General features: G+C 34.9%; 1 protein-coding gene across 1 annotated transcript in view; it reads left to right on the top strand.

Moving 5' to 3' along the window:
- Positions 1-8512, top strand: part of ndst3 (N-deacetylase/N-sulfotransferase (heparan glucosaminyl) 3) — an 81727-nt gene extending 73215 nt beyond the window's left edge. The window contains exons 13-14 of the mRNA XM_051108314.1: positions 3674-3776; positions 7488-8512. Coding sequence (XP_050964271.1) covers positions 3674-3776; positions 7488-7607 — 223 coding nt within the window. The 3' untranslated portion in view covers positions 7608-8512. The remainder of the gene's footprint in view (positions 1-3673; positions 3777-7487) is intronic.
- The last annotated feature ends 3069 nt before the right edge of the window (positions 8513-11581 follow it).

Below are 11581 nucleotides of genomic sequence, written 5' to 3' on the forward strand. Positions count from 1 at the left end.
ACAGCTTCGTTACCAACAGTCTTCAAAATACTTACTTTTATGGTCCACAAAAGAAAGGTTTGAAATGACAGGGTGAGGAAATGACAGAATTTAATATTTTTTTGGGTGAACTACCCCTTTAATGTTATAAATCTGCCTGCAGGTGGCAATACATGTCTTTATGAGTCATTCATAATTTGATTCATTCAAACAGCCAGTGCATTCAGGAATGAAGTAAATGGCTCACTTGAATGAGCCTATGAATCATTGATTCACATGATTTGTTCAAAACGCGGATTCATTCAGAAACTAAACATCCCTGGTCAGAGATGCACAACGATTCTGCTATGGCTTCAAAGGTAATTTGTTCTCTGCTAAAATGAACATACTAAACACATACTATAATGCTTAAAATATAACACAATATCAACTTCTTATTTATTAAACTGTTGTATAAAATCACATTTAAGCTCGGGACAAAATCAGCACTCGTGTCATACAGTATTGCTCTTGCTGCCCGTGTGATATCATGTGATATGTGATATATATAAATATGATTATGAGACAAAACACATACGGGGGCATTTTTGCTCCAATATCTTGCATTTTAGGGCATACCTGCATTTATGGAGTTGTTGTCCTGCATCATATTTGTCAACTGTATGAAATATAAGATGACGTACAGGTCTGGGGGCGGGGCCAGTGCGTTAACTGCGTTGACATATTTTAATCTTATAAAGTTATTTTTTCATAACTAATATGCATTAAACTGACAGCCTTAGTATAAATATAAAACATTTTAGTGGGACTTAAAATAAACTGTGGTTAAAAAAAAAAGAAAGAAAGAAATCATGGTATTTTGAAATGAAACAATAGTTGTGTCAGATTTTCATTCTATAGCCATTGATATAAAAGGCCAAAACATTGAACTTACTATTACCTGTGTCAGATGTAGCCTATTCCAGTCTCTCTCTCTCTCTCTCTCTCTCGTTTGAACGTTCTGTGAGTCTCTGCATGTGTTCGTTGCGCAGACAGCTCCATCAATCTTTGGCTTTTATTAATAACCTCCCTCTGTTTGAGTCTTTCTCACTTCATCTCTCCACACATCTCTTTCTCTCTCTCTCATCATGTCTGTTTCTACTTTTTCTTGTTTTCTGTCAGTTTCGGTTACTATCACTTCTTTTTGTGGCTTCACTATCCTCATTTCATATTTTGTTTCAGTCTCTGTCTTTCAACAGTTTTCTTTCACAGTTCCACTGCCTGTCTCTCATCTCATATGTCATGTATCACTCCCTCTGCCTCTCTAGTGCTTTCATCTCTTTTACAGGCATTTCTTGGGTACAGTTTTACACTCTGTTTATGTGTTATTCAATGGAGTTTTATCTGTGGAATTTTATTTAAAGGGGTCATCGGATGCAAAGTTCACTTTTACATGTTGTTTGAACATTAATGTGTGTTGGCAGTGTATGTACAAATCTACCCTATAATGATAAAAATCCATGCAGTGGTTTTTAATTAATCTGTAAAAATAATATCCCCTTTTTTCAAATCGAGCCATTCTCAGACACCGACAGAGGCTGCTCCCACGATGATTGACATCTTATATCTTGAGCATTTTACCTCAGATCAGCTGTAACAGTCCAACTTCCATAGTTTCGATGCCAGAGCAGGGATGTAAATTAGACAAGAATATCTCCAACTGAGCGATGGAGGTGTTGTGTTGCTGGATGTAATAATGAACATAGTGGTTGTCATTTACTCCCAACATCTGAGCTGCTGAAGATACAGTGGATTATGTTTGTTTTTGAATGGAATGCGCCCCCCGATCTACATAAATGCATCTATGTTCGCGCGAATCATTCGTGATCCAGTTTCACCTACAGCAGAAGTGAGTATAAGGGGTTTTTTTTATGAATCTCTGCAATCACCTTTCCTAATAACGTGCTAGTTAGCAAGTTTTGCAGCTAAATGCGCTAAATGCAGCTAAAGTAAACAGGCTCGTCACTCCACAGAGAGAAGAGAAGGGCGGGGCGAGCAGAGCTCATTTGCATTTAAAGAAACAATCCCTTAGAATGAGATGATTTTTGCAGAGCTCATTTTGACAAGGTAAAAAGGGTGTTGTTTTACACAACCATTGAGAATTTTTAACCAAAGTATATTATAGACTTTTCATTAAGACTCTAAAGAATCATTTCAACTTGTGGAAAATGGGCATCCGATGACCCCTTTAATTTGTCCACTAACAATGCTCAACAGGTATTAGCTCCATCTCATATGATGTATTGTGTTTGATAGCGTTCTGTGATCTGAGATTCTATTTTGGATAATTTAATTGCTAATAGTTTTTCTAAATGCACATAATTCAATTATATTTTCACTTTTTTTCTTTGCATATCAAAACACAGGAAATGCACTTAAGAAATTAGAAAATAGCAGCAATTCAATAATAAAACAATTTTAGCTACTGGTCTGCAGTCCTCAATTTGGGCTGGTTCATTATACCACACAAAGAATCCAAACGTATTTTTTTTTTTTTTTTTTTTTTTTTGGGCCGTTTTCATGCTTTTAGCAGACAGGACAGTAGAAAATGACAGGAAAGTGTGGGGTGGAGAGTTGGGAACAGGATTGGCAAAGGACCACAAGTTTGGGCTCGAACTATAGTTGGACTACATGTCCATGTGCTAAACACTAGGCTATCAGCGCCAACTGAATCCAAATTATGTTTGTTACTTTGGCTTTGATTTCTAAATTACAAATAAAGAAGTATATTCCCAAATAAGCTTTGAATGCATAATTTGACAAAATTACAGATAATTAAATTTTTTTTTGATAAAACTTATAAATGAATATATATCACACTGACATAAACTTCTTGAGTTGATTATCACTTATGAAATTATATTTTAAGGTTGCAACCAAGGCATTTTTTTTACCTTGTGAGTTTCTGACTTTGCTACCTTGCTAAAAAAAAATAGAGAATACTAAAAAATTGCCAAGGCAATTTTAATATGACATTCATAAAGCAGAAAGAAAAAAAAAATCTTAGTTTCAAAATAAATCACCCTGGGGATATAAAAGTGCCCAGAGTTAGAAAAAAGGCTCCTATGTTCTTTATTCTCTCTGTATTTTCTGGGACTAAGACTAAAGACAGAATATCTGAGAAAACTGTAGAGCAAGAAAAAGAAATAGGATTGAGTGAGACCAAAAAAGAAAATAAAAGAGAGACAGTGAAGACAGAGAGTAAAACAAAACAAAAAATACATTGTGTCACAAATGTGTCGTAGTTCATGTTTCAAAGTTCCCTCTGCTTACTCCTTTCTCAAAGAGCGAACACTAACACACACACATACACAAATACTTTCTATCACATTTTGCTAAGAGCTGTTAGAGATTGCTAATGTGTTTCTGCATGATTATCAAATCAGGCCATGTCTCATCTGACAGACAGACAAGGTTACAGCAGACATCTGTCAATCAGATCTGTGTGTGTGTGTGTGTGTGTGTGTGTGTGTGTACGCGAAACAACATTCTGGAGTTTTCCAGATTCCCTCCATTGCTGAGTGTAAAAATCAAAAAGCTGTTGAGAGACTTAATATAGATCGATAGTTTATATTACAATGAATACACAAATTGGAAAGATGTTTTTGAGGAAAGAAGCCTTTAAGATTGTAAATAGTTCTCTCTTTGTTGACAGGTTTGATCCTCAGAAGGGCTTTTGGTGTCAGCTGTTGGAAGGGGGCAGGACTAAATGTTTGGGGAAGAGCAAAGGCCGCAAATACCCACCCATGGACTCTGAGGTACCACCTAACAACAGTAAACTCTGAGCAAAATGGAGCCTTTAATCTTTAATGATTACAGCTGCATTGCCAGTAATATGGGTCATAGAGAGAGAGCGAGAACTCACTCTGACCTCTGACTGTTCAATTTTGCAACAGCTAACATGTCTGTAGCTCATGTACTGAATAACTGATACCTACAGAACAGCTCTGGCTTTCACTTCATATTTCTCTGTTTTTCTTCTCTCTAATTTTTCAAGATTTTTACTCAAATTCATGTAATTCCTATGGAACATCCCGTTTCTGCCACAGAATAGAATATTTTTAAAATGGTTATTGTGATATTTTTATCCCAGAATTCTGATAAAATCAGAATTGCAAGACATGAACTCACAATTCTGACTTTTTTTCTCAGAGTTGTGTGATATAAACTCACAGTTGTGAGGAATAAAGTCAGAATTGCGTAATATAAACTTGCAATTCTGACTTTTTTCTCAGAATTGCATGATATAAACTCGCAATTGCGAAAAATAAAAATAAAATAAAATTAGAATTGTGATATAAACTCACAATTGGAAGTTATAAAGTCAGAATTGTGATATAAACTTGCAATTCTGACTTTTTTCTCAGAACAGCATTATATAAACTCACAACTATGAGTTATAAAGTCAGAACTGCATGATATAAACTCACAGTTGCGAGAAATAAAGTCAGAAATGTGATATAATCTTGCAATTCTAACTTTTTTTCTCAGAACTGCGTGATATAAACTCGCAATTGTGAGTTATAAAGTCAGATTTGCGTGACATAAACTCACTTTTTTTCTCAGAATTGTCATATAAACTCAAAACTGTGAGAAATAAAGTCAGAATTGTGTAATATAAACTCTCAATAGCGAGTTATAAAGTCAGATTTGCATGATATAAACTCATTCTGACTTTTTTTCTCAGAATTGCATCATATAAACTAGCAATTCTGACTTTTTCTTAGAATTGTGTGATATAAACTCACAATTCTGATAAAAAAAAATACTGAATTGCGAGTTTATTTCTCAAAATTATCTTGCAGTTGTGACTTTATATTTCGTAATTATGAGTTTATATTGCACAATACTAAGGAAAAAAAGTCAAGAATTGCAAGATGTAAACTCGCAATTGCAAGAAAAAAAGTCAGAATTGTGAGATAAAAAGTCACAATTAACTTTTTATTTTTTTATTCAGTGGCAGAAATGTGCTTCCATACATTCCAAACATACACTCTCAGAAAAAAGGTACAAACGCTGGGGAGATGCCTTTTTAAAAGCTAAACCTTTGTACCTAAACAGTCTATTTTAGTAGTTTGAAAGTACACATCAGTAAATAAAGTCTACATATTAGTATCCAAAAATGTACAACTACATGTACAACCTTTGGAAAAAGCACCGCCCCAATGACAGCTTGTCTAACTATTTTTTCTGAGTGTATGAACTCAAAAGACGATATTTTAAAGAATGTTTCAGCTGAAACATGTGGACAATGTATACAAAAAAAAAAAAAAAAACACACACGGACGATCCCCAAAACATCTTCTTTTGTGGAAAAAAGTCATACAGCTTTGAAAATTTGGTAAACTGTCCCTTTAAGAACAATGTACGAAACCAGTCATAAGAGTCAATTTTTTTAAAATTGAGATTTATACATCTGAAAGCTGAATAAATAAGCTTTCCACTGATGTATGGTTTGTTAGGATAGGAAAATATTTCCCAGATATAAGTGTTGTATTTGAAAGTATTTGAAAATCTGGAATCTGAGGGTGCAAAAAAAAAAAAAATCATATTGAGAAAATCACCTTTAAAGTTTTCCAAATGCAGTTTTTATCAATGCATATTACTAAACCAAAATTAAGTTTTGATATATTTATGGTAGGAAATTTATAAAATATCTTAATGGAACATGATCTTTACTTAATATCTTAATGATTTTGGCATAAAAGAAAAATCAATAATTTTAACCCACAATGTAATGTTGGCTATTGCTACAAATACAGTACTGTGCAAAAGTCTTAGGCCACTAAAAATGGTTTAAAGTAAGTTATTTCTATCTTTTGCTGTAGTGTGTCAGTAAAAAATATCGGTTTACATTTCCAAACATTCTGTTTGCCATTAATTGTAATAATCTAGTGAGATTTTTGTTTGCACAAGGAGTCTGACAACAGCCAGTGCTCCACACTGAGATCTGATCTCACCATCGTCCAGTCTGTCTCTGGAATGACATGAAGAAACAGAAAAACTGAGACAGACTAAATCCAGAAGAACTGTGGCAACATCTCCAAGATGTTTCAAGTAACCTACCTGCAAAGCTACCTGAAAAACTATGCACAAGTGCACATAGGGCAACAGCTGCTTTAAACGCAAAGGATGGTCACATCAAATGCTGATTTATTTTAGTCAAAATAAGTTCATTGATAAAGAAAATCTATTTATGACATTGTTTGTGACAGCATCCTCATTTTATGTGCCTAACTGCCTAAAAATGTTAACAGTACTGTAGCTTTGTAGGTGTAGGTCTCTTAAAGCATCTTGGAGATGTTGCCACAGTTCTTCTGGATTTAGTCTGTCTCCGTTTTTTCTGTTTCTTAAGAAAGACTGGATTGAATGATGGAGAGATCACATCTCTGTTTGCACAAGGAGACTGACAACAGCCTGTGCTCCATACAAAAATCTCCCTGGATTATTATAATTAGTGGCAAAATGAATGTTTAGAAATGTAAACTGATATTTCTTACTGATACACTACACCAACAGACTGACTTTAACTGACTTTAAACTATTTTTTAGCCGCTGAAAATACTAGTGGCCTAAGACTTTTGCACAGTACTGTATATCCATGCTACTTACAACTGTTTTTGTGGTCCAGGGTCACATATACTATTAGGGGTGTAATGATACACAAAAATGATGCTTCAGTATGTACCTTTTTAAGTCATAGTTTGGTATGTTTTCGGTACAACCAAAAAACAAATCATGAAATTGCTTATTTTTCCCTTTTTTTATTAAACTGTGGTTTACTAAACCGAGGCCAGAAGTGCTTCCATTTTTGGATGCAAAATATTTTATCAAAATGTATTTTTTAGACTGAGTTATTGCAGTTTGACTTGTGTGCGTCAACCCTTGTTGGATAAAGTTTAACAGAGACAGGCCAATCTTTATGCAAAATGGACATCACTTTCTAACATTTACAGATAAGAATACAAGCATAAGACGCAAGCTACGTGCTGAGGAAAACTAAAATGCATTACGTATCATACATTTTGTCAGACACACACATCTGACAAAAGGTCAAAAAGATTTAAACTGTATGCTTTTGAGTTAGTTTGAAGCGCTTAATTTAAACCACGTCACATTTTTAGGACAACTTGGATTGTGCAGCTCACTCTGTGTCCTCTGTTGTTTCTCGCTCGCGAGATCAAAGTGTATCAATATAAATGGCATTGTCACATCTTTCTCAAATAATTGAAACCTTAAAATCTATATACCATCCAGCCCTAGCTAGCTGAACCAACAATATTCAATCCTTTGTGAAAGTTGCTAGGGGGGAAACTCAAAACACCACTGCATTTGTTCAGTACAGGTGCATGCCAAACCACAAGACCCATAACAAAAATGAAAATGTGTCCTATTTCACCCCTATATTCTTTACAAAAGTCTGTTCTGCTCAGTAAAAAATGTGTTCTTTTCACTCTTTCCTTTTCTAGTCACGAGCGTTTCTCTCCAGATTCTACAGGGATCAGAACATTGAATTATCTAAGCTGCTGCACAGACTGGGTCAGCCGCTACCGGCCTGGCTCAGAGAGGAACTACAGAAGGTCAGGTAGCCCCAACCAAACCGCTGCTCCTCCGGGTCAAAGATCCACATTCACCCCTCAATGGAAACTAGACACTTGAACAGAACTCAATGCCACCTACCTGCAAGCTTGCAGAGCAAAGGTCAGAAATTCAACTAACCATTCATTGGTGCCTCTGGAAATCCAAACAGAGCAGTGTGGTGTGTCCATGGCAACATGACATTTTTGTTGCAAAAGGTCAGTTTTTTTCTTTCAGTGAGATACGGTGATGTAACTGTGACCCTTGAACTTCAGTTGCAGCTAAACAAAGACTGCATAAAGACTGTAACTGAAAAAAGTCCACAGACTTCCTCCTATACAGTATATACTTTCCCCCATCAGACACTGGATATAAAAGTACGGCTTTAGATTTTATACGCCATCATCGAGAGATTTAGAACTGCACAACCACTGTTCATAACCTCACCCTTGCAAATATATCAGTCAATCAATCTGTAAGCCAGTCAAAGTAAAGATGCAAAATGTTAAGAGTCAATGTGGAGAAATAAAGAGCACAGTCAAGTTTTCCGCATCAGCTTTAAACCGGTAAATGGAGTGATGTCATTGTGATGTCAATGTCTCAGTCCACGTCCCAGTTACTGTTGTTCTAGACACAATGGCCTGAAGAGCGGAAATGATTTCATTGTGTGTGTGTGTGTGTGTGCGCGAGTGTGTGTGTGTGTGTGTGTGTCTAGGCATATGTCTGTAGCCAGGTAGCCTTAGCCCCGCCCACTGGACTGCAACTGGTTGGCTGATGAATTTGAAATGTGACTTTTATTTTTGAAAACTATTTGCCTCAATAAGGTAAGGAAGTGCTTTGAGAAATATGTAAATAACTATATATATTCAATAAACACTGGAGAGATTCATGTTTCTGTAAAACAGTTCTTGCAAAGTTCCGTCTCTATTTGTGCATGATATACTTACACACACACACACGTATATAGATGATGTAGAAGGTTACAATATCTTAATTTTATTAAGCACAGTATGAAGAATTGGGCACATGCTATTAAGGTTGGTGCAAGGGATCAATTATATGAAACCTTACTGCTGTGTAGTGATCTTGTTTTTTAATAAAACACCTCCCTCTAGTGGTCACAGGCTCCACTAACATACAAATTAAAGGGATCGTTCACCCAAATATGAAAGTTCTGTTATTAATTACTCACCCTTGTGTCATTTCAAACCAGTAAGACCTTAGTTAATTTTCAGAACACAAATTAAGATATTTTTGATGAAATCTGAGAGCTTTCTGACCCTGCATAGACAGCAACGCAACTACCATGTTAAAGGCACAGAAAAGTAGTAAGGACATTATTAAACCAGGATTTCCTAAACGGGGCTTCATGTAAGAAATGCAGTGGGTTTGTGAGTTGATAAAAAGCTAAAAATTATTTAAATCATAAAAATGCAAAATAAGATTATGAATGATTTACTGCCATTATGCACAGTATCTAATCATGTAATCCATTAAAAGTAACTGTAATCTGATTATGAACATAATGTAATGTAGTATACTCTAATTGCAAGTACTTGATTTTTGGAATCTGATTACGTAATCCAGATTACATGTAATCAGTTAGGGTTAGGGTTAGGGTTAGGGTTAGGGTTAGGGTTAACCCTTACTGTCAAGCTCTGACATTTGCAACTTGGGTGTAGCGTAATGTATAGATAAATCATATAAGACAGGTTTATGTCATACATGTGTCCTTTGAAAAAAAAATCATAATGCAAAATGGGTTGAATCTTGTTTTGGTGTTCTGTTGAAATGTAGACCATGGTCAGTTTTGGTTATAATATGGCTTTGTCATCATTTTGGTGAATGCCTGTTTCTCAGATCATAAAATGTGTTTCCCATTTTAAAAAATGAAATGCCTTGGCGACGGCCCTGTTACTGTATGTACGTACCATAGTATTATCATATGATATGACATCACTGCACTATGGCACTGCCATAGCTCTTTTTTTCTGAGGCGTAGTTAACGATCTTACTTCATTATATGAGCCATTTTACAGAATTGGTTCAAAGTCAGAGTTGGAAACATCTTGAAAAATACATATTTTTTTTATGTATGCAAATTGTATAATATCCAAGGTACACATTTCTAACTGTGCAGTTAATTCTCATATTGTGTTATGGTATATTTGTCCTCTCCCCAAATTTGTCACTACCAAAACACAGTAATATGTAATTTAACAAGAAGGGTTATATTGACCTATTGAGACTTTTTTTTTTTTTTTTTTTTTTTACATCTACCTTGTAAATATATTTTTTGCTATTTTATTAATCAAATAGCTTTTTTTTTTAGATTTGCTCTATTTTTAATCCCATTTTTCTTTTTAAAAGGCATAAAGTTGATAATACTAATTTCAAACTTGAGGATTCATTAGTTTGAATTTACATTGAACCAAACACTATCATATTAAAATGCTTTTTAAATGTTTTTTTGGTTGTGGGACAGCAGTTTGCACCAATTCTGTAGAATGGCCCATAAAGTTGCAGCTTCTACAACTATATATTCTTCTTTGTCTTTAGAGACATCATAAAGTAACTTAAGTAAATAATCGCTGATTTTTGTCATAGTAAATAATCCTATAATCTTAATTCAAATATTTGTTGATATTAAATATTAAATATTAAATGCTTAAAGCCAAGTTTAGATAGTTCCACAGTTTGGCCATAAGGCAGTTATTGTACTCGACAGTAACCTCCAGGTGGCGCTGTAACATAGCGCTCAATCTCAATCACTGTAACACATCTCTCCCTCTCTCAGCGAGCTGTGAGGATTCATCTTTCACACGCCAGATCAAGAGGCAGACTCCCCCTTCTGCCTATATAACTCCAGTTTTACATTTACTTACTGTATTTGTGCTTCTGACAAAACGAATGCATTTTACTTTCAATCAAATTTACTGCTTTTCTGCTTCAGGAAGTAATGAATAGGCTACTGTCAAATAATCTACATGCATTTCTCAAAATTCTTCTATGCCTTTCCCATGATACAGAAAACTTGTCTCCATAGAGATAAGCTCAAAGGAGGAGTGTCTTTGAAATGCAGTGTCAACACACATATACACACAAAGGACCTGTGGTACATTGTATGTAAACAAAGGTCTTTCTTAAAAGACTATGCTAACATTGCACTGTCAGGTCTGTACACACACACTCAGACCACTGTGTGGACAAAACAACTAGCTGATCTAAAGCTAACAATTCTGTCAGAAACTTCCTCAAATACAAAATAACCATGTGAATTCACACAAATATACTGTATTGTGTAAATACAAATTTTCTCAAATCAAATCTTCTGATTTAAAAAGCAAACAGTACTTTATTCCAACAAATATTCTACTGACAAACATTTATACCAATACTGTTTAATGCTCCAAACTGAGGTTGTAAAACAATTGTGTAGCTTTTTGTGATTGTAAGAGATTTTACCATTATTTGTTTTGCCCTCATGAAAAGCGCATCACATGCCACATGACTGGACATACACATTAAGGCAATAATAAAATCACCATACCATGTTCAGAAATATTTAAACATACATAACGGCAATACTAAATGCAACAGAATTGACCCTGTGTGTACAAATTAACACTTTTTACAGTTTTCATAGCACAGTTAATTAAAGGAGCAAAGATTCCAAAACAAAGATTCACGTATAATGTACTCACCCCGTGTCATCCAAGATGTTCACGTCTTTCTTTCTTTAGTCGTAAAGAAATTATGTTTCTTGAGGAAAACATTTCAGGATTTTTCTCCATATAATGGACCGATATGGTGCCCCGATTTTGAACTTCCAAAACACAGTTTAAATGCGGCTTCAAACGATCCCAAATGCGGTTGTAAATGACCCCAGCCGAGGAAGAAGGGTCTTATCTAGCGAAACGATCGGTTATTTTAATAAAAATAATACAATTTATATACTTTTTAATGTCAAACACTCGTCTTGTCT

The sequence above is a fragment of the Labeo rohita genome, chromosome 1 (assembly GCF_022985175.1).
Source record: "Labeo rohita strain BAU-BD-2019 chromosome 1, IGBB_LRoh.1.0, whole genome shotgun sequence".
Classification (NCBI taxonomy): domain Eukaryota; kingdom Metazoa; phylum Chordata; class Actinopteri; order Cypriniformes; family Cyprinidae; genus Labeo; species Labeo rohita.